Genomic DNA, 27,620 nt, shown 5'->3' on the forward strand with positions numbered 1-27,620 from the left:
TCCTTTTTACTTCTCCCTGTGCTGCGAAGCCCTGGGAACGTCCTGGCCGAGGCCTGGGTGTCACCCCTGCTAGCTGCAGTGTGAACTAGCTGCCTGCGGTGGCCTGGATTCCGCGTTCCTGGTGAGGCCCTGCATGGGGGCGGCCTTAGGGATGATCAGAACGGGTCCTGTTTACCCTCTGGGTCCCTGGGCTAGGCCGCAGCATGGCCTGAACGCTGGATTCTTGGGGTGCAGCCCTGGGCGAGGGAGAGCGCTCTGGCCGTCCAGCAGGCGAGGCGCCAGCAGGGAAAGGGCGCCGGCCGCCTGGGCCCCGGGCCGAGGTACGTGCGGCCCGTCCAGGGGAGACCGGGATCTGCCCTGCGCTTCGGGGCAGAAATGACCAGCCAGGCCATTGGCCATCGGCAGGAATAGGTAAGGGCGCCTCTCCCAGGAGGGCTGCCGCACGGCGGGCCCGGGCAGTCGGGAGGTTGGGACGAGCGGGCAACGTGGGACACGCCCAGCTGCCCGGCTCCCGGAACCCACGAGGGCGTGGCCGGCCGCTCCAGGCCAGGACCGGAAGTGCCCGGGAACGACGCCGCACGCGTCGACGCACTTCCGGTCCTCGCGGCTTCCGGCAAGTGGCGCTGCGGCCCCGGGAACGCGGCGCTGGCCGTTAGCCCTCGAGCATTTTGGGAGTCGTAGTTCTGCCTCCCAGCCTCCCTCCTGGCCTTAGTCAATTCCGGTCTCTTCGCGAGAGAGCGCCGTTTCCGGGAGCGAAGACAGCGAATGCGCAGAGGCAACACTCCCGATAGGCCTCGGGAGTAGCGGCCCAGTGACTTGTGGGAGATGTAGTTCTTCAGGCGCGGAAGCCGCGGCCGTCGGCCGGCAGAGGACTCAGTTTCCCAGAGGGCCGAGCGCGGCGCAAGATGGAGACAGCCAGGCCGCAGTGAGCCGGTAGGTTTGTGGTGGGGAGGACGGTGCTGCTGGGCGGTCGGGCTTCGGGAGGCCGCCGTCCGCAGTGTGCTGCGCCGAGCAGGGAGACCCTCGTGAGGCCCGGACCCTTGGCCCATCCACGCGAGTTGGCCCCAGAACTTAAGCCCCCGACACGGAGAGCCTGCTGGGCACGGGCTGAGGCCCTGGGCGCGTGGAGTGGAGAAAGTCAAGGGTCCGCCTCCCAGGGGAGCGAGACAACCGGCAAAGAAGCCAGTGTTCCCTGGTACCTGGCCTGCCCGGACCCCGGCCCTGAGAAAACCCCGAGCCCCCCAGGCCCTCAGCCTGTACTCAGTCCTGCCCTGCGCTGAGCTCGGGAAGTTCTCAGAGAACTCAGAGACGCAGACCTCGCATTCCCTATCTTGGGGCGCGATCCCCGTCTCCCCACTGCGTGTCCCACTCACCACGGGCGTTCCCGCGATTTCAGGGGACGGGGTTGCAAATTTAGGAAGCCGGAGTCAGGTTGGAACTCCAGCTTTGCCTGCAACATACTGTATGACGGGCAAATTCTCTCCCCGCTCCGGTCCTGCCAGCTCTAAAACAGACACCATTGGCGTTTACTTCGTGTCCCTTTCCTGGAGTTGTGCCTTCAATTTGGGAGTCACGCGAGGCCCAGAGGAATGGAGATCTTGCCTGTGTTTGATCTGGTGCCGGGCACTCAGAGCCACTCCTGGTCTGCCTGGCCTGGTCCTCGGTGGGTGCACGAGCAACGGGTCACTGTGGGCGAGGGTGGCTTGGTGGGAGGAGGGAGTTGGTGGACGGAGGGCTGTGCGGAGGGTGAGACTGGGCTGTCCTCCGAGCCTGCAAACAAGCTTCAGGGTGCCTGGTGACACTGGAACACGAACCAGGTGTTGGCAGCCCTTCTCTGCTCAGCTGGGAGAGTGACGGGTGTGCGGAGGAGCACAGGACAAATACCCCAGGAGCTGTGGGGCTGGCCTCTGCGGAGCAGGGCCGCTCCGGCTTCCTGAGCGCTTGGCCCGCAGATGCCAAGGATGTGTCCGCAGACTCCTGGAGCTCCAGGGCGTCTCACAGCGGCCAGGAGCACACCTGCTCCCCAGGGAGCAGGCAGGCGCCCGGCCGTTGTGGAGTACTCGCTGTCTGCCACGCACCACGCACCGTGCTTGGCCGAGAGAGGGAGTGCAGAGCAGAGGTCGCTCTTGGCCCCGGGTTCAAGCCCTGCCTGGCTGCTTAGACCCCCCTGCAGCAGGCCTCCTAGTGGCTTTAGTCAGACTGGCTGGAGAGGATTGAATGAGGTGACGCGTCAGAAGGACCGGCTCCTGGGCCCGGCTGTGTCAGGGGCTCCGTAAACCCAGGCCCACTCCCGGGGTGGTGGCTCCACTCCAGCGTGTCTGCCGTCTGGTCTGAGGCTGCCTCTCCCTCCCTGCCCTCAGCCAGCCGCTGAGCCGAGCCGTGCCTGGGGGGGCCTTTGCGACCAAGAACCTTCTCCAGCGCTCGGCCCACCAGCCGTCCAGCACAGGCGCCCAGCAGCCAGGGAGGTAAGAGGAGGGCTTTCGGGGTGGGGGGCCTGGCCGTTCCTCCTTGGACGCAGCTCTTCCTGCTCATCCTTCCCCGGGGTGGTGGGTCTGCAGGAGGGACTTGTTCTGAGCTGGTGGTGTCCCCAGTGACCAACTCCCTGGGCTGCTTTGGTGCAGGTGTGGCGTGGCTGGGGGACACATGGCTGAGGCAGGGGACGGCCAGCACTTCCTTGGCTCCGGGGGCGACGCTCTGCCTCCCGACCCCGTCTGCCTCAGCGACTCCGACTCCGACCTCAGCCTACCCGGTGATGCTGAGGTGGAAGCTCTGTCTCCAGGGGCGCTGCCCGGGGAGGCCCTGGGGGATTCGGGCCCCGATGAGCCCCCCTCGCCCCCCTTGCCCCCCAGGCGCTTCCCCACAGCGGCGGTGCAGCCCTTCCACCTGAGAGGCACGAGCCCCACCTTCTCCCAGCGCAGCCACGACATCTTCGATGGCCTGGAGCGGGCAGCCAGGCGGGCTCCGCCCTCTGCGGCCCCAGCCGGCCCTGGCGACAGTGGGGGCTTCCGGCAGCCGCCGACACTCTCCAGCCAGCCTCCAGCGGGGGGCCTGAGCAGGGCCACTCGGAATCCCACTCCCCTGAGGGTGCCCCCCGTCCCTGACTACGTGGCCCACCCCGAGCGCTGGACCAAGTACAGCCTGGAGGACGTGGCTGAGGTCAGCAACCAGAGCAACCGGGCCGCCGCCCTGGCCTTCCTGGGCCCCCAGAGCCTGGCCGCCCCCAGCGACTACGTGCCCTCCTTCAACCAGGACCCCTCCAGCTGTGGGGAGGGCCGGCTCATCTTCACCAAACCGGTCCGAACCGGCGAGGCCCGGCTTGAGAAGAGGAGGGTCCCGAGGAAGGCAGGGGAGCCGGGTGGGGGCACCCGTGGGATCCCGGGAGCGGCGGGGGGCGAGGGCCCCGTGGAGCTGGCCCACCTGGCCAGGCCTGGGAGCCCGGAGGCCGAGGAGTGGAGCAGACCCCGGGGGGGCCTGCAGGAGGTGGGTGCACCCGAGGGGGAGGCCCACGCGGGGTCTGGGGCCAGCGCCCTGCCGGTGGAGACGGTGGGCTTCCACAGCAGCAAGAAGCGGAGCAGGGGCCAATTCCGGAGCAAGGGCAGCAGCCCCGAGGCCCCAGGCGCGGAGGTCTGAGTGGGGAGACCGCCTGGCCGCCTGCCTGCCCTGGCTGAGCTGGAGGGACGGCCGCCACTGTCCCCCCGGGGTGGCTTCAGGGGTGGCGCAGGCTCGGGGCCCCACCCCCAGGGAAGGGAGCCAGCGGGCTGCCTGTCGGTGGCACCAGCGGCCAGGGCAGAGACCTTGCTGAGGGCGTGGGCCAGGGGATGGCGGAAGCCCTGACCCACCTCGTGCCCAGGGGGACAGTAAAAGCTCTGGGTGTTCCTCAGGCTCCGTGTCTCTTTGTCACCCCCCCTCCGCCCAGGACTGTGGCCAGGGCCCTCTCTTCTCTCCAGACCCCCCGTCACGCTGTTCCCACGTCGGAGCCTCCCAGCTTGGCGTCAGGGGTTCTGAAGGGTTAAGTCAAGCCTGTGTGCCTCAGCAGCACGTCTTCCCAGCCTAGCTGAGGTGACCCCCTCCTCAGTCCAGAGCAAGAGGCGGAGACCCCAGACCCATCCAGGGGCGGGCTCACAGCCGCTGGCGTGCAGCCCCTGCCTCCAGCATACGCCTGTAGACCCCAGGGCCGGGAGCGGGGAAGCGGCCAGCTGAGCGGGCGCCCTCTCCAGCCCAGGCCAAGCTCGCCCTTGACTCTGTGCTACTCAGGCTGTGTGAAGATGACCGGTGTCCTGGGACAGTGTCGCCAGGACTGCTGAGCTGCTGTGCAGGGCGATGAGGACGGTCCCCAGAGGGTGCTGGGGAGGTAGCCGGGAGTGGGTGTGGCTCTCCTGTGACAGCACTTGGGGTTGGCCAGCCCGTCGTGCTGCTGAGCCCCGGGCCTGGCCCTGCCCCTGCTGCCCCGACCCCAGGGCTCCAGGTCCCTGAGGGAAGGAGAGACCGGCCTGGCTGGCCACTCAGCTGGGGCAAGCTCAGGAGCCCAGACCCCCTCCCCGCAGGGCAGGAAATCCCTCTCCCCCTGCACGTGCTTTACTGACCACCTGACGCCTCCCAGACATCCCCGGGGTCCACGCATGTGGGGCTGCAGCCCAAGGTGTGGGTGTGCTTTAAGATACAGCAGCTTTGGGGGCGGGTCCTCTTGGGGAGGTGACCCGCAGCTGCTGCCCAGGCTGGACAGCCCGGCACTCACCGTGCGAGCTGTTGGGGGCATGCGGTGGCAGCTGACACACACAGTGAACACTCAGTCTTGGGTCTTAAAGGACAGAAATTTCAACTGCAAAAGTTTCAGAAAAAGACCAGTCTCTTGGGGGGCGACACAGGTTGGGCATGGACTCCAAGGCAGCTAGCTGCCCACCTAACGGGAGGTGCCCCGCGCAGGGCGCTCAGCAAGTGTCTGCTCTCCTGGTCCTGGCTGGTTGGTTCTGGTCGGGGTCCTGAGGGCTCTGCCTGTCAGGGAGGGCCGACGACACACCGCTGCACCCCGGGCCCAGGACGTCCAGGGAAGGTGCCGGGCAGGGCAGCGAGTGGTTCCTTTTGGCAAAGCCCCGAGCCACATCCTGCTGGGGGGGGCTCCCCTGGAGGTGGGGGCAGGCCGGCGTGTCCGTGGGGCCTGGGGCTCTGGGAGAGGTGGGCCCCACGTGCAGACGGTCCAAGTGGCTCAGGTGTTCAAGGGCAGCCGGCCGGCCTCTGGGTGTTTCCTGCTTCCCAGGCCCCCTCCACGGGCAGCAGAGGCCTGTGGGTTCCCACCACTGAAGTTCTGGGAGTCTGGTGGGGGAAGGTAGGCCCCTCCTCAGCTGCTGGGTGCCCAGTGGGGCAGCCGGAGAAGGGAGAGGTGGCCCTGGCCGGGGGCGGGGAGGGCAGCAGCCCAGTGGGGCCAGGCAGAGGCTCGGGGGTCTGGGTGGCCACGCCCTCACACCCTGGCTGGGTCGGTGGGCTTCGTCAGAGGGCCCCTACCCACCCCAAGCCCGCCCAGGACGTGTGGGGACAGCCACACCTACCGTAGTAGGTGTTCCTGCGGGCCAGCGTGTCGGCCGTGGAGGAGAGGAGCGTCGTGCAGTAGTTGCCCTGGAGAAGGGAGGCGCGCTGGGAGCTCCCGGGCCAAGCCCTGTGTCCGCCTCCCCCTGCCCACCGGCGCCCGCACTGCTCTGTGACCCATCTCTAGTGGCTGCCTCTCGAAGGAGGCGGGGTGGGGGGGACAAGGCCCCAGCAGAGCTCTGTCTGGGGTCGGGAGGGAGGCGGTGTGCTGGACCGGGCCGCATCCCTGCCCCTCTCAGCCCGTTTCCCCTGCTCAGACCCTGTGACGTGAGAGCCCACGCCAGCTGTAAGGCAGCCTGATGCCCAACAGTGATCCTGGTAAAGATATCACAGCCCCCAGTCCCATGGCGTGAGATCCGGCCCCTCACCAGCTCCGCTGGCGCCTCTACTTACCGGCACCCTGCAGGGGAGGCGACCAGCGCTCCAGGCGAGGCCCTTGTCCCTGTAAGCCGCCCCGTGGGCTCAGCACCCCCAGCCGCCTGCCACGCCCACCCCGGGGGGGCGGGGCCAGGCTGGGTCCCCGCACCTGTGGGCCGTCTTCCGCAGCAGCTCCTCCCCGCTGTCCTTCCTCGGCTTCTTCAGCTCGCTCAGGAAGTTCTCCTTCTGCACCGCCTCCCAGGGGCTCCGGCAGGTCCCTCTCTGGGAAGGCCAGGCAGCCTCGGGGGCAGAGCCAGGCAGGAGGAGCCCTTCCTGTGGTGCGCCAGCCTGCAGGGTCACTGCAGACGCGGCCAGGGCGCGCTGCCCCTCCCCAGGCCCAGGGCCCCCCCCACCCCACCCCCTTGGTCTGGGCAGCTGAGTCCAGCCCAAGCCTCACCCAGGCGCGCCGCTTCTGCTGGGCCTCCTTCCGGAAGAACCTCTTGAGCACCAGGTTCAGGTGGCTGAGGAGGATGAAGGGCGGGGCCAGGGCGGGGCGCTCGTGGTACTTCACGATGAGGTGGTAGCGCTGGAACTTCCAGAAGGTGTCCGCGTTGCCCCGCACCACCTGCAACGTGTAGCTGCGGACGCTTGTGGGCGGCGGTGGGCACACGGCCCGGCTCCCTGCGCTGTTCCCGGAGTCCCAAGGGCTTCCCCCCAGCCCCCCCGCCGTCCCCTCCTCCTGTGACTTCTCTCCACTCCTCTGGGGTCTTCCACTGCCCCCTCTGCTGCAGCCTTCGCAGACCCGGGCCCTACTCCCTGGGGGGCGGGGGCCTGGGAAAGCACCGTCACTCCACCCACACGCACACCCCTGCCGTGCCCTGCGCCACCTCCTGGGCGCCCTGACCTCCAGGCCCAACCTGAAGGGCAGCCACAGTTTTGGGTGACACCCCATTTCCAGGCCCCTCCTGGGGGCAGAGAGGTGGCCGCAGCTTGAGGTCCGGAGGGCCAGGCAGGTCTGGGCCAGAGACGCTGGAACTAAGGGCCCCCGACGTGGACGGAGCAAGGCGGCAGGGCGGGCACCTGAACATGGCAATGAGCAAGTTCACGAGCAGCACGTTGGTGACCAGCAGGACGATGACTAGCCGGTTGGCGTAGAGGTTGGGGCAGGAGGGCGAGTCCTCCAGCAGCAGGGGGTGCACGGAGCGGTTCACGCGGGCTTCTGAAAGGGGAGTGGGCTTGGTGCGGGTGGTGCGGGGCTGAGCCACAAATGCCCTTGGGTATCTAGAGCTCTGTCCCGCAGTCGAGGCCACCCTGGGACAGAGGGCCCTGGTTAGGTGGCCAACTCTTGTGGTTTCCTGGGGATCATCTGGGCTTCAGCGCTGAGTTCCTGTCGTGGGACACTCCAGCCCTGGGTGGCTGGCCTGGCGGTGCTACCCCACTTCCCCACTGCTGCTGGGCCGAGCTCACAGCCGGACCGCAGGCTTTGGAGGCAGCGCCAAGGCCGTGTGGAGGATCCCGGTTTCTGCTGGTTGCTTCGTGGGTCACGCCCAAGCACCACCACCACCGCCGCCAAAGGCTCTGCTAGAGCCAGTCTGAGGAGAGCTGGCCTCGGCGAGGGGAGGTGGAGTCCGTCCTGCAGGACTTCTCAGGGCCTTTATGGCTCTACTGCCTATCACAGGACTCTAAGCTGGGGGGCAGGTCTGCACCATTTCCAAAGCCTATGGAGGCAGAACACCCTTGACACTGATCACTGTGGGCATGGGGACGAGCCAGCCTGAAGAGTGCCCTCTGGGTGGGTTAGTGAGTGCCCTGGGAGCAGGCTGAGCTCCACACCGTGGACAGGGACGCCCTGGAGGGGCCAACATCCTTGAGGGGCCCGAGGAGCCCAGCTCCAGCCCCTCCCCTGCCTGCCTCTATCCCTGCAGGGCCAGCCTGGACCCCCCACCCCATCCCAGGAGATGGGAGGAAGGTGCAGAGGAAGCGGGGGGAGTGCGCAGCTGCGGGGGCCCCAGGTGCTGGGGCGCCTCCCCATCAAGAGGGCTCGTGGCTCCAGGTGGTGACCTCCACAGGCCGTGCGTGTGTGTGCGTGTGTGTGCATGTGTGTGCATGTGCGTGGACCCGGACACACGCCTGCATGTAGGCCTGTGTTTCTGTGACTGCTCCTCCTCCCAGTCTTCATGCTGTGACTGAGTCCGGGGGCACTGGGGGCCTCTGTCTCTCTGTGTGTGCCTGTGTCCCCGCCTCCGTGCTTGCGTGTCAGGCTGGCAGGGCCTGTTTCCGTGTGCGCGTGTCTCCCTCACGGGGGCGAGTCCCTCCTGAGTGAGTTACTGTGATGGGGGTTGGCGGGTCCCCACGTGAGTTCCCTCCCCGGCTGCCCTCTCCCTCCCCGCCCGCAGATCTGCCCGGGGCTGATGGGTGACCCTCCCCTCTCCCTCCGGCACCCCGAGAGGTGGGCCAGGGCCAGGCCTGGAAAGCGTGTCTGTGAAGCTGTAAACCTGTCTGATGGAAGCGGCTCTGTGGTCACGAGGCCCCTGCGTCTCCCCCGTAACTCTCAAAGGCGCCACCAGGCTAGGCTGGGAAATGAGTTGTCCTCGTCTCCGACCTCCTAGAGCCCAGAGACGGAGCTTTGCCCTGGTCGCTCGGCCCGCAGCTCCCGTGGGCGCGTGTGGGGCAGGGAGGGCAGGGCGGCCACCCGGGAGCCCGTGGGACCGCAGGCTACCTTCCCTCTCGGCCGTAAGTCTTGGCTGCACCACCGTGGGCTCACAGGGAGGGGCTGGGGCCGGGGACTGTGGGGGGGAAGAGAGACAGGGAAGGAGACAGGCACCTGCCCGGGACCCTCGGTGCCGCCCAGGCCCGGCCCTGGTCACGGGCTTTCCACTGTGGAACTCGGCCTGGCATCCACAGCAGCACTTCAGGCTGGACCCCCGGGAGTCTGCACTTCCTCCATCCTGCCCGGGTGGCCCCAGGCTCCTGGGGCCCCCGAACCATGACAGAGTTCCCTCGTACCAGCGTGTGGCCATGGGGTCAGGAGTGACCCCCCACCCCTGCCTGGTCCTGGGGGCGCCCACCTCACTCCCCTCCTTCCGAGGGGCCCCGTGGGACTGAGGCAGTGCTGGGGGTCATGGTAGCATCCCCCAGCAGGGGCCATATGGTGCGGGCGGGGAGGGCTGGAGGGCGGGCAGGGCCTCGTTAAACTAATGGCCTGGAAACTGGTGCCCACGGATGAGCAAACACCGGACCCAGTGCCGGGGGCTGGGGGACTAAGAAAACAGTCGAGGAAATGAGCCTGCAGAACACCCTAATTAGGAGGCAACTCCCATGACGGCGCAGCCCCACCCCCGCCCCATCCTGGAGGCCTGTTTGCCTCGGTCACGTCCTCATCCCATTGACAAATATTTACCAGGTCGTGGGGCGCTGACCTTGCCTCATTAGCTGCAGTGGCCGCGGTCAGGCCTCAGGGACAGTGTGCCCATGATTGCCCGGTGGGCCCCGGGTGGCATCAGTCTGACGCTAGCCTGAGCGAATGATCCCTCCGCCCCCCTCCTTGCGCCAGGAGTGCCCAGCAGGGTGGGTGCCCTGGGCCCTCACACTGGCCCCTGGCTGCTGGCCCACCTTGCTTCAGGGGCTGGTCCCCCCCTCCCCCTCCCCTCCTCCCCCTCCCCCTCCCCCTCACTGAGTCCCAGCCATCCCAGGGCCTGTACAGGCATCCCCGCCGCCAGTCCAGGGCTCCCTGAGCCCCCATGGCTGAGCCACTCTGCCCCCCACACTGTGCTGACTTGTGGGAAGTTCTCAGAGCCTCCACCAGCCCCAGCGCCCCCAACACCCCGTACAGGGGCCGCCCTGGAGACACCCCTCAGACAGACCACACACACCTGGTCGGAGATCAGGCACACACGCTGGTTGGGTCCCCAGAAGCACGGATGCCATCAGGAGCGGCTTCCTAGCTAAGGGCCTTTCCAGCAGGTGGGTCCGGGGCTGGGTGCGGGGCCAGGTGGATGGGGGCTGACAAGAGACCTGATGCCCACTGGTGACATGCCGGGGGGGCGGGGCAGCTGGAGGGCCCAGACCCCAGGCGACCTGTAGTGCCTACCCATCCCCCCTCCCGGCAAGGCTCCCGCCACCCCGCCCAGGCTGCTCTCTCTCCCTGCAGCCCCATCTCCATCTCCAGCCCGAGGCCCGAGTTTGGGGCCTCCGCAGCTGACACACATCAGCCCGGAGCTGTCCCCTGCCGGACGTGGCCCTGTGTGGGTGGGCAGGGCCTGGGGGGCCAGCCTCAGGGACCCCCTGCTCTCAGCCACTCCAGGCCGGGATCTCCTGTGACCCTGAAACACCCCTCTCAAGGGCCACATGTCCAGGGTCTTACAAAAGGAACGTTCATAACTGGAGTCGGTTCAGCTGCACCTCGGGGTGGGGGTCCTACGTGGAGCGGGCACAGAGGACCCCCCATGCCCACCCCCAGGCTGCGTGCTGACCATCGATCTCATCCAGTGGGATCTGCCCGAAGATCTGTAGGTACGGCTGGTAGAGCACATGGCGGAAGATCCACTCCAGGCGCCTGTCATGGGGGTGCAGCAGTGCCTGGCTGGTCACGCCGTAGGCCACAAGACACACGCTCAGGAAGAAGAGGAAGAAAAAGACGTCCTTCATCTCCACGGGGGTAGGCGTGTGGAGAGAGAAGCATCAGCCCCCGCCTGGCAGTGGGCCTCGGCCTCACCGCCCTCCCAGGGGCGGGGGCTCACCATCCGCTCCACGATGGTGATGTTGGGGCCCAGCTGCTTGTGGATGGCAAAGATGTGGATGAGCCGGAGCGTGAACACCATGAAGTCGATGGCGAGGATCGTGCGGCCGGCCTCATACACCGAGGGCAGCATCCTGGCAGGGCGGGGGTAAGGCAGGCTGGACGGCTGCTGGTGCCCAGAGAGGGCAGGGGCTTCCCCGAGGACACACAGCACGGGACATACAAACACAGGGTTTCCGGGGCCTGAGCAGACCCATCCTGAAGGCAGCCCGGCCCACCAGCCCAGCAGGGCTGCCCCTGCCAGGCCTCTGGGCCCCACAGACCCGCAGGTGACACTGACGATGAACAGGAAGATGGCCACCATGTCACACTTGTTCCGGTTGTTCTCCACGTAGAGAGTGACCTTCTTCACCAGCGCATGTCCTCATCTGCGAAGAAGCCCTGGCAGGGGGCAGACGGCACCCCACCTAGCTGGGGACAGCCCCGCCTGGGCCAGGCTGTGACCGCCAGGGATCGGGGCTCCATCTGGAGCTGGGACGGGGCTCGGTGGGCCGGGCCCACCACTGACCTGCCGGCTCTCCTCCAGCACCAGCGTGAAGACCCAGAAGTAGAGGGTGACCTCAGCCCCCGCCAGCCCCTGGGGAGGGGGCCTGAAGTCCACCAGCAGGACGTAGGTGAACAGGAAGAGGAAGGCGAAGTACATGACCACGTTCCCCAAGAACACGGTCATGGGCGCCCCCCAGAACTTCCGCCAGCACGTGAGCAAGAAGGCGGCTCGTGGGCCCCGGCTGCTCTGAGTCCTCGGTGCCTTGGCCAGCTCCGCCGCCCTGCACCACGAAGGAGGCCACGGCCAGCGGTGAGACGGGTGGCCAGAGCCCCGAGCTTGCCGCTGCCCACCGGCGTCCAGCCTCTTCTCCGCGTCCAGGCTGTCTAGCCCCTGCAGGTCCTCTGGGCCCGTCCTTAGAGGGGCCTCCTCACTGGGAGCACAGGGGGCCCTCAGGGACGTGGGAAGGGCACCCAGAAGCCCCCCGCTTGGTCCCAGGCACCCAACCAGCAGAGGAAGTGCTGGACACACTGCAAAGGGACACGGGTAGGGGGCGTGCATAGGGGGACCCACACAGATGCTGGGTGCGGCAGGGGCCGGCGCCGGGGACATGCCGCCACCAGCCCCAGTGAAGCGCAAGGCCCCCCAGGCGCTCTGTCCTGACAGACCTGAAGGTGATGAGGTTGGTATACACGAGCGCCGGGCAGAGGAAGGCGCCCAGCAGCCGCAGGATGGGCGTGCCCAAGGCCATGTCCCCCCACCAGATCTTGGTCAGGAAGGCCTGAAATAAAGGCACGGTTGCCCCCCCCCACCACCGCCGGCCCCCGCCTCCACAGCTCTGCCCTGCTGTGCCCGCAGCCCTGGCTCCTGGAGTCCCCTGGAGCCTCCATCCTGCTGGGGAAGGAAGACCCTCCTATGGGAGAGGCCAGGCTCGGGGGTCCAGGAGGGCTGAGCTGAGAAAGTGGGGTTTCTGCCGAGACCGGAGGTGCAGAGAGGGCTGGACGTGGGGAGAGTGGCCAGCTGAGGGAGCCGGCAGGCGGCTTCTGGGAACGGAAACCCCCTCCGGAGCCCCCCACCCCCATGGCCGGGACACAGGCAGGGGGAGGCGCGTGAGGGGGGTCGGCTGGGGCACCCCCTGTCTGCCCAGCCCCTCGCCCCACAGCCCTCCCCGGGGCTCACCTGCACCCCGTCGTGGGCGAAGAAGGCCTTGGTGTCGGCCTCGGTGGCCAGGTGCAGACACGTGGTCCTGCTCCATGAGCGGTTCCGGCGCACCAGCAGGGCGAAGGCGCGCTCCTCGCTGTTACGGTAGCACTCGGAGAAGAGGTCTGCCCGAGGGCGCGGCCGCTGCCTCGATGCCCGGGCCGGCCCGCCTGCCCTCCTCCTCCGGCCGGCCCTCTGCCCTGTGCCTGCCTCCCGGGGGGCTGGTGAGGCCCGGGAGAGGCCGGCCACGTGGAGGCTGCCCATCCCGGCCCGGCCTGCCTGTCGGGACCGGGGGAGCCTCCCTCTCCCCGGGTGTCCCCGCCCGCCCGGCCGCAAGGCCCAGCTGGCCCGAGCTTTGGAGCTGCGTCCTCATCAGCCGTGTACCCGTCTGCCCCCGTAGGCTTTAGGGAGGAGCCCAGGGGCCCCGCGGAGCACAGGGTCCCTGCAGCCCCCACTGCCTCGGCTGCTCACCCAGGGCCAGCTGCTCGTACTTGGCCTCACGCGGGGTGCGGCCCACCTCGGCCTCCGTCTCCAGGTGGGACATCTCTTTGAGGATCTTGCGGGTGGCCAGAGCGGCTGCCACGCCCTCCTGGCCCTGGGAGGCCAGGTCTGAGGATGCAGCTGCCTCCCCGCCCCCCCCCCCCAGGCCCCCTCCCCGGAGTCCTCACCACAGCCCAGAAGTAGGCAGCCATCTCGTGGCGGTTCTGCAGCACCGCCCACAGGAACAGGTCCCTCCAGGGGCTCTCGCTCCTCTGGTTCAGGTCCAGCAGCCCCTTCTGGCCCGTGGGCCGCCGGGCCGGGCCCTGCTCCTGGGGAACGGGGGTGTCAGCCTGTAGCCGTGGCCCCGCCCGGCCCCCCGCCGCCCGCTCACAGCTCACCGCCTGGAAGAGCCCACGGCAGGCGTCGCGCAGGAAGTCCTTGAGCACCCGCGACACCTCGTGCAGGGAGAAGGCGGGCGGCTCCCGGGCCTGCTGGCGCCCAGCCCGGCCAGCGTCAGCCGGCCTTCCTCGCGCTTGCGCCGCAGCAGGTGGAAGGGCAGGCTCTTGGGGGGCGCCGAGCGGTAGAGCTGCCGCAGCCGCCCGTACGTCACGACGTCCGCCACGTCGGCGCCACCGTCCACGAAGAGGCGCACGAACTGGGGCTTGTTGCTCACCAGCGCGTCCATCATCACCTCCTCCAGGTGGCGGGACTGGGCGGAGGGTGAGAGGGAGCCGGTGGGGCGGGGCGTGGGGACCCTCGGCAAGGCCCCCGCCTGTCCCGCTGCGCCTGTCCCGGATGGCCCACACCTGCCGCAGTTCAGCCCATCCTGCCTTGGAGGGCAGACGAGTGAGGCAGCAGCGGGAGGTGCCCCGGTCTCCCCCGGCCCGCACAGCCACAGCTGGCCCAGGATGGACCCGGACGCCACCTGCCCCAGCCCTCCACGCGTCCCTGCCCGGAGCTGGCCAGAGTCGGGCGGCACCTTCCACTCCACGTCCCCGTTGAGGATCTCGCTCCTGGCGATGTCCACGCGGTCCCAGGCCACGGCCAGCTTCAGCTCATGCAGGTAGTCCTGTGCCTCCTGGCTGCGGCTCTTGCAGGCCGCGGGCAGAGTGGGCGGACGGGGTGAGGGCGAACCTAGGCACCGGCAGAGCCGCTGGGCACAGGGTCCCTCAAGGTGAGTCTCCTAGACGCACAGCCACGGGAATGGCACCCTGGTTCGCTCCACACCCTCTAGATTCACAAGACATCCCAAGACCCCCAGGAGCCAACGCTGGGAGCGCCAGGACCCCAAGGGGACCCCAGGGGTGAGCGGAAGAGCGGGGAGCCGGCGACCTGTCTGGAGGAGACTCCCCTCCCTCAAGGGTGTCCCGGTCCCCTGCCCCGCACAGCCCCTCCCTGCCTGGGCCTGTGTGCCCCACCAGCGGTCGGCCCCTCCACAGGTGTTTATGTCCAAGAAGAAGCACATCAAGTGACAGCCAGAAAGCGGAGACAACCCGAGTGTCCATCAACAGAGGGACAGAGACACAAAATGTGGAACATCACTCCACCCTAAAAAGGAGTGAAGCCCCGACACAGGCTACAACGTGGACAACCCCCGAAACATCGTGCTCTGCGAAGGAGAGACGCCAGTGGCCACACAGTGTGTGATCCCATTCGTAGGAAATGCCACAAGTAGGCAGATCCTTAGAGATGGCAGATTCGTGGTTGCAGGGGGCTGGGGGAAACTGGGGTGACTAGCAGGGGTCTTCTGGGTGGTGGAAACGTTCTGGAATTACGGAGCACAGGGTCCACCCAGGTGCCCGGGCGAGCAGAGGGCCTGGGACCCTCCCCGTGGGGTGACCACCACGGCCTCAGACCATCAACTTGCCACGTTTTCTGGGCAAACTCCAGCCAAGAGGCTTTTTCTAGAGACATGCAGGCTCCAGGCTGCCCCGTCACCCGGGGAAAGGATGCCAGTTCCACACCTCACTATCCAATGTGGCCGCTTCGTGACTATTTAAACCTCAAGTTGAATATTCAGTCCCCGGCTGCACCAGCCACATTCCGAGGGCCTGGCATCTCTCCGCATCGGGGCAGAAAGCTCTCCTGACCACCTCCCAGGTCATCCGAGGCCCACGGAGCACATCGAAGAGGTAAAGGAGGGACGCTGGTCAGTTTTTTCCCCAAACAAACCAGAAATGAGACTTTCAAATGTGAAGCCCCAGAGAAGCCTGGACCTGCTGGGTAGGCTGTGCGGGAGGAGCCTGGAAAACTGCTGAGAGGACTCCAGGCAGGCGGGATCGTCCCCCCTCCCCACCCCCAGCAGGATCCCCTCTAACTCCTAAGGCGCCACCTGAATGAATGTGGAGGATCCTTGGGTCGCGTGGGCCGCCAGGCATCAGGAACACAGGGCTCAGCACTGCACCCACATGGTGACGGTTTAAACACAGCTTCGGTTGTGTTTTCATTAAAGAGTGCTCAGCTGACAGATATTTCACATTGATTATAAATATTGTAAGCAATTATACATATCTTGTTTATACATATTAGTCGTGCACTAGTATTAGCAAATCAGCTTTCGAACCCGCCACTGGCCACAGCGGTGCCCAGGCCTCGGACAACACTGCCCCCTGGTGGCCCCTTACCTCGGGCCAGTGGAGGGAAATAGGCTTCTTGAAACTTGCAAATCTCATTTTCTTTCCGAAGCTCGGAGCCCACAACCAGAGCCTCTAGCCAGGGGAGCCCCACTGGAAATGGACCTGCAGCCACTCTGCCGACTGGTGGGAATGTCGCTGCCTGGCAGGGCTACTCCCCACAGCTGTGTCCCCTGTCGCCGTGGCCGGCAGCTCCCCCTCCCAGGTCTTCCCAGTGGCCTGAGTCTCAACACTCTGGCAGGCTTTGTGCCTTCAGCCGGGAAGGCCCTTCCCTGCCCGCCCTGGTGGTCCTTCCAGCCCTGTCCACACGCTGTGGCCACCCCCCTCCCGTGTTCCCTGGCAGCCAGGCGGGCCTCACCCCCATAGCCGGTCCTCTGCTCCGAGATGTGCTTCTCCAGCCTCAGCCGCAGCTCAGTGGGCTCGCTGCCCTCCCCAGGGCGCCCGGGTCCACCAGGATGAAGTGGGGGTGGTTGCTGCTCAGGGCGCACAGGGGGCCCTGGCGGCCACCATCGTCCATGGGGTAGTGGACAGGGCTGTCCTCCTGGGTCCCGCATGCACATCATGAGGCCTGGGCGAGGCTTCTGTCCAGGCCCCCCGCCCCCCAGATGGAGGGAGGGCTGGCTGCTGTTTCGGGGGGCCCAGAGGCAGGCACACGGGAGGGGACCCTCTAGACAGAGCCCAGCGCTGGGGGGAGCTTCTCTCACAGGGCTGCCTGGGCCTCCTTTGGACCTGCCTCAGACCCCTCCCCCAGGGTGGGAGCAGAGGCCACTTGCCCAGGGTCACCCAAACTTGCGGGGCGGTGGCCAAGCCAGGCATTTGGGCACCGATCTGTGCGGGATCCTTGGAGCCCAGGTCCCCATCCCAGGTCTGTGCGGGCTGGGAGCCTGGCCGCCCCCTCCCCATGCCGTTCCCTGGGCGATGCTGCCACCTGCTGGCCACATGCTGGGCACGCGGCTCCCAGCTCCCCCTCCGGTCCCTCCCCTTCACCCCCCTCCCCCTTCCTGCCCTCCCCCCTTCAGCCCTCCCCCTCCCCTGGCTCTGAGTCATTTCACTGCCTCAGTCCTTCAGAGCAGCCTCGCTCCCCCCCCCCACCCAGGCCCGTGAGCCCCCGAGGTCAGGGGCTGGTGTGTCCACTGCTGGCCTGTCCACTGTGGGGGGACTCAGTCGCAGATGGAGGGCCGTGGTCAGCTGCGAGGCTGCCTTGGTGGCCTCCATAAGGCATGCCCCCCTGCCCCGGGGGGTGGCCGATATTCGGGGGCCTCCCAGGCCCACCGTGTCCCAAGGCCACAGTGCCCCGAGCCAGACGCTCACCTGGGCGTCGTCCAGAAGCCGACGGTGCAGCACGCGGCCCAGCGAGGTGATGCCGATGGCCACTACGCGGGCCTTGGTGGACGTGCTGGCCGGTGAGTGGTCACGCACAGCCTGTCCGACGTACCGGGCAAGGCCCACACGGAGCGCGCTGGTCAGGATCCAGGCACCTGCAGGCCCGGGAGTCACCGCGCCCAGCGGCCCCAGGGCCTCCCCAGTGGCCCCCACCCCAGGGCCCCCTCCCGCCTTTGGAGCATCTGCTGGGAGCTGGCCCCGCCAGGTGCCGTCTGGACAGAACAGGCCACGACTCTGTCCCGGGGCCTGTGCTGGGCCAGAACCCAGGAAGATCTTTCCAGATCACGAAGCCCTCAGCCCAGTGGGTGCACAGACCGGGCTTTTCGTCTTTTCTACAATCAGTCATTTCTGGGGTGAAGGAGATCAGAGAATCCACGTCCTTGACTGGGTTTTCTGAAGGCCCAGCCGGCCTGAAAATAAAGCCCAGAAGTTTGATTCTGACCCCAGCAACTGGCCAGATTCCTCGGGCCAGATTCCTCCCCCAGGGGAAGCAGAGGGGGCGAAGGGGGCCCACCCACGGGCAGCGGGGTGTGGAAACTGGCGCTGCCCCCGGGTGTCTCGCTGAGGCCTGCGGGCCCCACGGTGTGGCCGGGTCCTCCTGGGGAAGGCTCCTCTGCTGCGTCCCTGGAGCTGCTCCCACTGCCACCGTAGCACCGTCGGGGAAGGGTGGCCGTGGGGTTAGCGGGCTGCGGGGCCGAGGCCCTGGCCCAGGGCCTCACGTGTGCTCTGAGCCGCCTTCACCAGCCCCTTGCGCAGGACGTCCTGCAGCCACGGCTTCAGGGCGAAGGGCCGCTCCTCGCCCACCAGCGACACCGCCAGGTTGGGGGCCGGCAGGTGCCATTCGGCCAGCAGAAGGTCAAAGAGCACAGACGGGGCCACGCCACTGGGCACCTTCACGAACTGCAGGGCAGGGAGCAGGGGTCCTGGTGAGGTGGGCCCTGGGCACAGGGTGCTGGGCATGGAGGTGCTGAGCATGAGTGTGTTAGGCATGGGGGTACTGAGTATGGGGGTACTGAGTATGGGGGTGCTGGGCAAGGGGGTACTGAGTATGGGGGTGCTGGGCATGGGGGTACTGAGTATGGGGGTGCTGGGCAAGGGGGTACTGAGTATGGGGGTGCTGGGTAAGGGGGCCCTGGACATAGGGGAGGGCTGGGCTCCACGGGGATGGGGACAGGGTCGCAGCCAGAGGCCAGGGCTCCCACAGGCCCCGTCTTGACCTGCTGTGTGACCTGGGTGTCCCCATCGCCTCGGGAGAGGCTGAGGCCAGAGAGAGGAGGGCTCTGGACACGCCGTGCCTGGGGGTAGGAGGCAGGGGCCGGAGGGCGCTGCCAGCTCCACAGCTGTCTCCACCTGGGGATCTGAACAACCCCTGTGCACCTGCCACCCCCGCTGCGGGAGAGCGGGCGCCGGGGCTCAGCGTTGAGGGGAGGACGTGGGGTGCGGGCAGCCTCTCACCTTGCCTCGCTTCTTCCCGGACCCTCCGAATTCGATCTCACCCCGGCACAGGCCCGGCCCCTGTCGGTCGCCAGCACCCCCGTGGCTGCCGGGACGGGCGCCCCGGCACCCTGCATGGGGCCCTCTCTGCAGGGACAGAGCCCACTCCTGAGGGCGTGAGAGGCAAGTGCTGCCCCCCTTCCTGCCAGAGGCCAGGGCGCCTTCACCAGGGAAGGCCCTCTCCCCAGGCGCCGCTCTGGCAGAAATGGGGGGCCACCAAGAGGGTGTCTGCCCCGGTGCCCTTCCCACCGGCCGGCCCTCCTGAAGCCCCACCGTGTCGGCTACGTCTCCCCCTTCCCCAGCCCCGCCTCCTGGCCCGCCGCCCGCCCTCCATTATGCGCCCACTCACCCCTCCCTGGGAGCAGCCAGCCGGCCATGCCCATCGCCACTTCTGCAGAGGCTTTGGCAGGGGGCTTCCTGGAAACCCCAAAAGGCTCAGTGGAAGTCTCGCAGCCCAGGACACGGATGGGACCCTGGCTGTGCCTGGTGCCCCGGCAGAAAGCGGGTGGGAGGCGAGCAGGTGAGGGCTGTGTCCACAGCTCAGGTGCAGGGGGACCTGGGGGGCTGGGCGGGAGCCGAGGTGGTAGAGACGCCCCTCCTTGCCCAGGTGGGCCCAGGAGGCCCGGGGAGGGGAGGCTCTAGCCACCCCCTGCCCCTCCCACCACCCAGGGACCTTCCCACCGAGCCCTCACCCCTGGCCCAGCGCTGCCCACGTGCCCGGCGGAGTTGGCACATTAGCAGAGACTCGGGAGCCACGCCAGGGTCCCAGGAGTGGCCCGAGTGACAAGGACCTGGGTTCCATCAACCTGCCTGACAGCAAGCACCCCCAGCGCCTCCCGGACCCACTGCCGACGGCTGCCAGCCAGGGCCCAGCTGGGCACCCCCCCACCCGCCCACGGCTCCCCATGGCCCCCACCGCCTGTCTCCAGTGGCTGCTCTGCGGGCTCAGCGGGGAGAGCGCGCCCGCCCGGCCCCCCCCCCCCGCAGAGCCTGGGGCCAGAACACAGGAGGGGCAAAGGTCTTCTCAGAGCCGGTGGGACCCCAGGTCCCAGGAGACCTGAGAGGCCCACCTGTGAAGCTCCATCTCCCTGGTCGCCCCGTCCATCACGGGTGTCGGCCGTGCCCCGTTCGGCTGGGGTATTTTCCCAGCTTCTCCGGGGTCAGCCCCACCCCCCGGATGGATGGGGCCCTTTGGGAGAGGAGAATGAATCTCTCGGTAAAACGCTTTCCTACGGCGGCTCCGGTTCTCAAGGCCAGGCCAGCCCTTTGTTTCTTGGAGAGGGGCCACCTGGGTACACAGGAGGGGCTAGTGGGGGGCACCTGCAGGCATGACATGGTCCTCCCACTGTGTCCCCCAAAATCATGTGTCCAAGCCCTAGCTCCTGGTGCCTGTGCATGCGCCGTTTGTAGAAATTAGCTCTTTGCGGATGTGATCAGTTTAAGAGGAGGTCATTAGCATGGGCCGTCATCCAGTGACCTGAGCGTCCTTATAAGAAGAGGGAAGAAGCCAAGTGAAGATGGAGGCAGAGAGTGGGGGGACGCGGCCACAGCCCAGGGACGCCTGGACACCCAGAAGCTGGAAGAGGCAGGAAGGACCCTCCCCTGGAGCTGCTGGAGGGAGCTCGGGGGTGCAGCACCTTGATTTGGGATTCTGGCCTCCAGAGCAGGGAATCAGTTCCCGTTGCTCTCGGCCGCCCATCTGTGGGACTTCGTCACAGCTGCCCAGGGAGCTCATACAGCCCATATCCTGTCCCTGCCCCCCCCCCCGCCCACACCCAGGCCCTGTCCCCAGACACTAGCCTCCAGTATTAAAAACCCATAATCACCAGCATGGAAAGGCCATATTCAAATCCCACCCCTCTGCGCTCCCTGCTCTGGGTGGGAAGCGGGAGGATTTGCATCCGCCCCCGCCCCCCAGGGCTGGGCCTGACGCTGTTGGTACCAAGAGCCTCTGAGGCCCCGCCCTGCCAAGGCACGGAGGGGAGTGGGGAGACCTGCACGCGACCACACAGCCGGGGGGAGGCTAGACCTGGCCTGGGCTTGGGCACCGGCCAATGCCTACCCCCTTGGCACTGCCGCCCTCTGGGTTATAACTGCAGGGGTGTCCCAGGGCGGCTGTAACGAGCGACCACCAACTGGGCATCTTAAAACAACAGGAGTTGATTCTCTCGTGGTTCTGGAGGCCAGAAATCCCAAAACAAGGTGTCGCAGGGCTGAGCTCCCTCCGGAGGCTCTAGGGGAGGGTCCTTCCTGCCTCTGGCAGCTCTGGGGGCTCCAGGCGTCCCTGGGCTTGTGGCCACATCCCTCCAGCCTCTGCCTCCATCTTCAAGTCCCCGTCCGAGTCTCCCTCTCCTTATAAGGACACTGGTCATCGGATGAGGGCCTCCCTACTCCACTATGACCTCATTGTAACTAATAGCTTCAGCAAAGACCCTCTTTCCAAATAAGGTCATGTTCTGAGGTTCTGGGTGGATATGAATTTGGGGGGACAGTCTTCAACCCCAAAGCACGGGCAGCGACGTGGGATGTGCTCGCACCATGAGGGGAGGGTGGGGCTGAGCAGGGGCCTCGCTCCCACCCGGGGCCTGGCATCCCTCCCACCGCTGGACGCACCCCCGGCCCGGGGTGTGTGTGGGGGCTGGGCAGCACTGGTGTGCTCGTAGCCCGAGAGCCCCGGGTTTGCTCCCCCAGGGAGGGGGACCTGGAGGGGACGGCGGCGGGGGGAGGGTGCTTTCCTCACTGACAGGGCAGGTGGTCCTCACCGTCCCCGGGGCCACGACAAGCACCCCTCACCCCAAGGCCTGAAGGCCTGGGCCCGACCCCTGGCTTCCCAGCCACGGGGGGCCAAGGGGGCATTGGGGTCCTGTGCTGAGAGCCAGGGGGGGCACTGGGCCAGACGCCAGGCAAATGGGGCCACCAAGCGGGAAGGACATGCAAACGGCACATTTGCATGAACAGGCGTCCAGTCTTTGACGGCCCTGTTCCCGGAAGGGGCGGGAGGGGGGTCTGGGCAGCTGGGGGTCCTGCGTCACCCCCCGCTGGAATCCCGCCCCCGCCCCACAGCCGACAGGGAGCACAGAGGCAGGATCTTCAACCCCAGCAGCAAGGGCACCGGGGGCTCTTGCTCGGGGGGCAGACGGCCGCCCCTGGTCAGAGGCCACCAGGGAAACGGCCCCAGCGCAGGTGGAGCCGGGCGGCCAGGCCCCGGGGGTTCCAGTCCACCCACCCCCTCCCGGGCTGTGTCACTGGGCAAGCCCCTCACCCGCTCGGCCCCTCTGCTCCTCCCTGAGATGGGGAGGAGGGGGCACACAGGGGTCCCACGCTCAGCAGGGCGGCGGTCAGCACGGCAGCCCCCGGCCCCCAGTGAGGACACGGGTCTCCCGGGCCAGGAGAGGAGGCAGCGAGGGGGCACAGCTGCCCACGCGCTTGTGAGCCCCCCAGCAGGACAGGCACCGGCTCTGAGCCCCGGCTCCGCGGGGCCGCCCCCCTGCCCAGACCCACACCCAGCCCCACTCCCCTGCAGAGGGACCGTCTGGAAGGCCGGGCTCTCCCCAGGCTTCGGAGGAGGAAACGGAGACGAGCGGCAGCCTGTGGCCTGGGTGGACGGTACCCCGACTCCCGCTCCCCCCTGGGGGCTGGCGGCCAGGGCGCCCACCTGCCTGCTTTCTCCCCGGGCCCGGACACGCGGGGAGGAGCGGGTGGAGGTGCCCACAGCCTGGCGCTGCCCCTCCTCCTCCCCGCCGCCACGCCTGGCACCTGGGCGGCCAATGCCATGACCAGCGCCGGGCGCCACCCGATCTCCGCCCCACCCGGCCCACAGGCCTGCTGCGGCCAAAGCCACCGGGCACGAGGGCCAGCCTTCCCCGGGCCTGACGGGCCCCGTGACCCCCTTGGGCGTGACCAGTCTCCCGGTGCCAAGAGGTGGCCCCGTGTGGGGCTGGCTGCTGTCCCTCCCTCCGAGGCCTGGGGGGGAGGGGACGGCTGTGCCACACCCGTGTCTCCGCCTCCCACCGGCCCTCAGTTTACCTCTGCAGCAGGGGGGAATGGCCGCCTCCAGGGGGTGTGGCCGGCCGGCCCGTGGAGGACGCGTGGGCAGAGACTGGGCCCACAAAGCTGGGAGGCGCTGGTGCCCCGTGTGCGCTGTCCGGGAGGGTGGCACGGCCGGGCCAGCTGTCAGGTTGTCAGCAGACACTGTCCCTTCAAGCGAGGGCAGGACAGGGCAGCACGGGGGTGGCCCTGGAGCCCCACAGTCCTGGCTCACACCCTGCAAATCTTTCGGGCTCCTTAACTCTGGGCCTCAGTTTCTCTGAGAAAATGGGGATCTGAGTAGCCCGGCTTCTGGGAGCTTGCGGGTAACACATGCGAACAGGTGACTTCTGTGTGCCCCTTCCCCAGAGACCCCAGGACCCCCTCCCAGGGACCCCTCATCCCCTGAGCTCTGGAATGGGGGGGAGACCCTGCCCAGGCCCTGTGCTCTGGGACCCCTGGTGGCCTCTCAAGTCTGGCCCATTGGCCACCAGGGGGCGCCCCAGGACCGCAGGCTGCTGGAGGTGGCCCGGCCGGTGGAGGCCGCTTTGCCCCGGACACGAGGGCTCCGTCCTGGGCTGGGCACGTCCCATCGATGGGCCTGGAGCCCACCCAGGGAGGAGAGGGGCTGCCTGCCTGACGATCCCTCAGGAAAGACTGGATTCCAGGTAAGTGGGGCTCCAGGGCAGGGACCCCACAAACCCTCGGGGCCTGAGACCCTGTGGACGAGATTCTGAGGGGGAGATGCAAATCTTGGGGTTCCTGGGCGAGGGCCAGACCCAGCCCAACTGAAAGACCAGCCTGGGTCCACACCCTCTGCTGGCCTGGGGCCTGGCCCCGCTGTGGGTCCTGCCAGCATCAGGGGTGTATGCAGAGTGAGGGGATCTCCCCAGAGCCTCCGAGCCTGGGGGGCGGGGGGCACACGGTCCTTGACCTCCTCCCATCCTCTGTTCCAGGCCTGCCCTCTACCCCGGCCTCCTGGACACTCCTCTCCGGCCACCCCCAGCCCAGTACCAGGCTGTGCTCCTTCCCTGCCTACAACCCTCCATGGCTCCCTATTACTCCACAATTACACCCCACCACGAGCCCGCAGCCCTGCCCCGCCCATTGCCCACCTCTCCAGCCATCTGGCCTCCCCCTTGCTCTCTCATCCAGCCTCAGAGCCTCCCCTTCTGCCCCCCCGTCCCCCCATCCCCGCCCCCCTCCCCGCCGCCAGTCACATCAGCTCACGGGCCCCCTGGGTCTCTCTCTCCCTGTTACCTGGCATCACTTTTCAGGGAGCCTGACCCTCTGAAGGGACCTTTCATTCACTCGTGTGCTGTCTGTCTGCTTCCTGCCTGCGGTTCTCGGCCACTGAGCCTCCCGAGCTCAGAACAGGAGCTGCTGGGAGGATACACAGTGAGCAAGTGGGTGCGGGGTGTGGACGTGCGTCTACGCGGGGAAGCCTGTGACTGAGGGGCTGCAGCCAGCGTGGGCTCTGTTCGGGCGGGGCACCACCGAAGGGAGGAGGTGCCCAGGGGCCACCCGCACCCACTGGCGCTGCCGGGGGGACGTCCCGCGTTCTGCGCTCCTGCTCCGTTTCCAGCTGCTTGCGCCCCGTTTCCTACAACTGGGTCCAGGGCCGGAGCCACTTGGGACAGGACCGAGTTCACACGGCGACGCTTGCTTTGGGGGAGAGGCCACGCCTGGCAGAGCGCACGCCAGCCCCCAGGCCTCTGTCCGTGGGCCGGCGGATCCTGCTCTGCAGCAGGCTGACCGCAGGGACCCACCGTCTTCTGCCCCCGGCGGAGGCCTGGGAGGGAGGGACATACACATGCGCCCCGCCCCCGACAGAGGGGCAGCGCCCCCCCGCCCCTCCCCGTGCAGGCTGGGTGCCTCGTGGGGCTTAATTTGCAGGAAGACTCAGCCTCCTGAGCCACCTCTGGTCTTTGTCTCCCAGGACAGAAGCCACGACTCAGAGAGGGGCCTGGCTGGCCCTGGGTCTCCCTGCCGGCCTGGGGGCCTCGTCCGACCCGGTGCCTCCCTTGGGTCTGCGTGAGGTCGAGACTCAGGCCCTCGGAGAGGAAGCGCCCTGCCCTGGTCCTTGGGGGCGGGGAACGCCACCTCTGGCCACTCCTGGTTGGAGAGGGCAGGGCGGGCTCCGCGGGACGGGCCACCGTCTGCCACCTCTGGGCTGCCCCAAGCGTCCATGGTGAAGGCTGAGGGCCCGGTGCTTCACTCCGTCTAAGGGTCGTCCACGCCGAGTAGCCCAGACTTGCCCCCCACCTTGCTGACCCACACACATGCCAAGGTTTCTGTAGCACCCCCCTCACGGGACTTGGGGGACCTGCAGGCCCTCCTTCCCACGGGGACGCCCAGAGCTCTGAAGCTGTGCCTCGTGGGCCCTCACCCCCCTCAGCCGTGGCCGGTATCCTCCCTGCTGCCGTCACAGACGCAGGGAGAGAGGCCGGAGAGGCCCAGCCGGGGCTGAGCCGGGACTCGGGCATGGCCACGGGCCCAGGCTCACTCCCTCTCCCTCCCACCATCCTGCCCCCGAGTTTTTTGGAGTCCAGGAAGGAGACACCCCCAGCCCGCTCCCCTCTTCCCCTCGGCACTTGGTGGTCAACGCAGACCTACAAATACGGGAGCGCCTCCTGTCCCACCCGTCACCGAGGAGCAGCCGTCCACTTCAGCCCCGAGAGCAGGTACCACCATGGAGCGTTGGGCAGGGTGCTGGCCTGGCCTGCGTGAGGGGCGGCCCCCACTGAGTTCCTGGACAGCTGTGGGTCCAGGTCCTGAGGTGAAGTGGGGACGATGATCCCACCGCCTCGCGGGGCCTGTGTGGGAGGGAGAGCGCTTGGAACAGAGCCGGCCTTAGAGCTCCCAGCAAGCGTCCCGTGCAAGGACCAGTGCGTGTGTGTGTGTGTATGTGTGTACACAGCGTGTGTAAGTGTGAGGATACCCCGTGTGTGTGTGTGTATGTGTGTACACAGCGTGTATAAGTGTGAGGATACCCCGTGTGTGTGTGTGTGTGTGTGTGTGTGTGTGTATGCACTGTGTGTATGTGTGTGTGCATGTCTGTGGACGCACAGGCTCTTGCCTGCAGGTGCAGCTGGAGCACAGGCACGTGGGCATCGGGCCAGGGGGACCACAGCTCCAGCAGTCCTCAGCTGCCCCTCTGTCCCCTTCTTCTTGGCCCCCGAGGAGGCCGAGAAACTGTTTCTCCCTCCCTGGGGGTCAGTTAAGGCTCAAACCACAGGCCTCTGTGGACCCCCACCCCGTTCTCCCAAGCGCACCGTCCACCCGCCTTGTCCTCGACTGTCGTGTCACCCACCAGCTCGTCCAGTCATTCGACACAGATTTACTGAGCAACATCTAGGCACCAAGACTGTGCTGGGGGTCAGGTGACATGCAGACAATGAATAAAGAAGTAAGTAAGAAGCAAATTTTAAAAAAGAAATGATTAAAATGGTTGTGGAGAAACATAAAGCAGGCAAGAACCTGGATGGAGGATGGATGGATGGTTGGGGGATTTTATTTTTAAATGGTCAAGGGATATCTCATTGGGAAGGTGACATTTGTGCAAATAATTGAAGGAAGGGTGGTTCATCTGCCCATCATCATTCACTTCCCCACCCCTATCCATCCACCCATCCATTCACCTGTCCGTCCATCCCTCCATCCACCCACACATCCATCCATCCGTCATCCATCCATCCGTCATCCATCCATCCGTCATCCATCCGTCCCTCCATCCATCCGTCCCTCCATCCACTCACCCATCCATCCATCCGTCATCCATCCGTCCCTCCATCCATCCATCCATTCACCTGTCTGTCCATCCCTCCATCCACTCACACATCCATCCATCTACGCATCCATTTACCTGTCCGTCCATCCCTCCATCCCTCCATCCACTCACACATCCATCCATCCGTCATCCATCCATCCGTCATCCATCCATCCGTCATCCATCCATCCGTCATCCATCCATCCATCATCCATCTGTCCCTCCATCCCTCCATCCCTCCATCCACTCACACATCCATCCATCCGTCATCCCTCCATCCACTCACACATCCATCCATCCGTCATCCATCCGTCCCTCCATCCCTCCATCCCTCCATCCACTCACACATGCATCCATCCGTCATTCATCCCTCCCTCCATGCATCCATGCCTCTCTCCAGTCACCCACTCTCTCTTTGTTAACTTCTCCAGGGCGCCTGGACTCAGAGGTGAGTGAGTCAGCCTCAGCCCTCAGGGGCCCACATGCGGCGGGGAGGGCAGCTCTCCCCGCCCCGGGCTCTGGCAGCTGTCGGGGGAGGAGGTGGTGGCTGGGCGAAGCACTCCACCACATGGCACGTGAGGTCCTCGTGCGGCTTCTCCCCGGTCTGTGTGTCTCACAGAAAAGCTCACCATCCCCTGCGGGCAGGGCCTGGCCTTCTGCCCCTCTGGCCTCCCCCAAGGGAGTTCCTACTGGGAACTCAGTAGGCACCCCACAAATACTGGCAGGTTGGCTAAATCCTCCCTGCCTCTTCCTCCTCTGTGCACCCCTGTTTTGCTGTTGGCCCTTCACCCCGGCCTCCCTGCCTCCCTCCCTCCCCTGCCCGACTGGCTCACCTGCCCTCCAAGTCCACTCTTGGCTCAGGCCCTGCACGGGCTCTGGTTCTGCGGGGTGGACGGCGTAGCTCCAGAGGGCCAGCCCCATCGGCAGCACCAGCAAGGTGGACGAGGACCCTGGCTGGGAAATGGCTACCACGGCCTCAAAGGATCAAGCCCAGGTCTCCCATCTCCCTTCTCCCAGTGGCCGGGGACACCCGGCAACTCTCTAGTCAGGAAAGGCTTACTGGCTTATCAGATGACCCAGCACAGACACTGCCTGGGCTCTTGGAGTGCATGGCGGCCCGCTACCCCCAAAGGGTCAGCAGTGGGTGGTGGGCAGGTGCCCTGGGACGGTGGGGAGGTCTCAAGTCCTGGTGATCAGAATCAGGGCATGTCGGGCCCCGGTCCTCACTCCCCGGGCTACCTGGGCCAGGCACGTGTCCCCAAGGGTCCCACGAGGCTCGGAGGTCCCTGACTTCACCCCATCAGGTCACACAGGAAACTGAAGGATCAGGGTGAGTGTCTAAGGGTGCACATTTTAGGGGTGATTTCACCAAAGAGGGCCCCAGATGGTGACCGTGCATCCTTCCAACAGTTGGAC

The 27,620-nt window shown here is 67.0% G+C and overlaps 2 protein-coding genes across 2 annotated transcripts; one reads left to right on the plus strand and one right to left on the minus strand.

Annotated features, from left to right (window-relative positions):
- The first annotated feature begins 2,368 nt into the window (after nucleotides 1-2,368).
- On the plus strand, nucleotides 2,369-3,876 carry TSSC4 (tumor suppressing subtransferable candidate 4). Its single transcript, XM_007171153.2, has 2 exons — nucleotides 2,369-2,465; nucleotides 2,622-3,876. The coding sequence occupies exon 2, from the start codon at nucleotides 2,644-2,646 to the stop codon at nucleotides 3,628-3,630; it is 987 nt and encodes a 328-aa protein (XP_007171215.1). The 5' UTR covers nucleotides 2,369-2,465; nucleotides 2,622-2,643; the 3' UTR covers nucleotides 3,631-3,876.
- A 972-nt stretch (nucleotides 3,877-4,848) lies between these two features.
- Nucleotides 4,849-27,125, minus strand: TRPM5 (transient receptor potential cation channel subfamily M member 5). The gene is given in 26 exon segments (XM_057552458.1): nucleotides 4,849-5,310; nucleotides 5,544-5,610; nucleotides 6,107-6,199; nucleotides 6,201-6,215; nucleotides 6,390-6,575; nucleotides 7,018-7,156; nucleotides 10,410-10,584; nucleotides 10,677-10,809; nucleotides 10,999-11,092; nucleotides 11,095-11,116; nucleotides 11,244-11,652; nucleotides 11,888-12,000; nucleotides 12,399-12,544; nucleotides 12,891-13,014; nucleotides 13,088-13,395; nucleotides 13,398-13,608; nucleotides 13,879-14,033; nucleotides 15,524-15,607; nucleotides 15,891-15,971; nucleotides 15,974-16,073; nucleotides 16,844-17,010; nucleotides 17,635-17,815; nucleotides 18,371-18,496; nucleotides 22,020-22,165; nucleotides 22,436-22,606; nucleotides 27,038-27,125. Coding segments are annotated over 26 exon segments (3,633 nt in total). The 3' UTR covers nucleotides 4,849-5,211.
- Nucleotides 27,126-27,620: the final 495 nt, after the last annotated feature.

The sequence above is a fragment of the Balaenoptera acutorostrata genome, chromosome 9 (genome assembly GCF_949987535.1).
Source record: "Balaenoptera acutorostrata chromosome 9, mBalAcu1.1, whole genome shotgun sequence".
NCBI lineage: Eukaryota > Metazoa > Chordata > Mammalia > Artiodactyla > Balaenopteridae > Balaenoptera > Balaenoptera acutorostrata.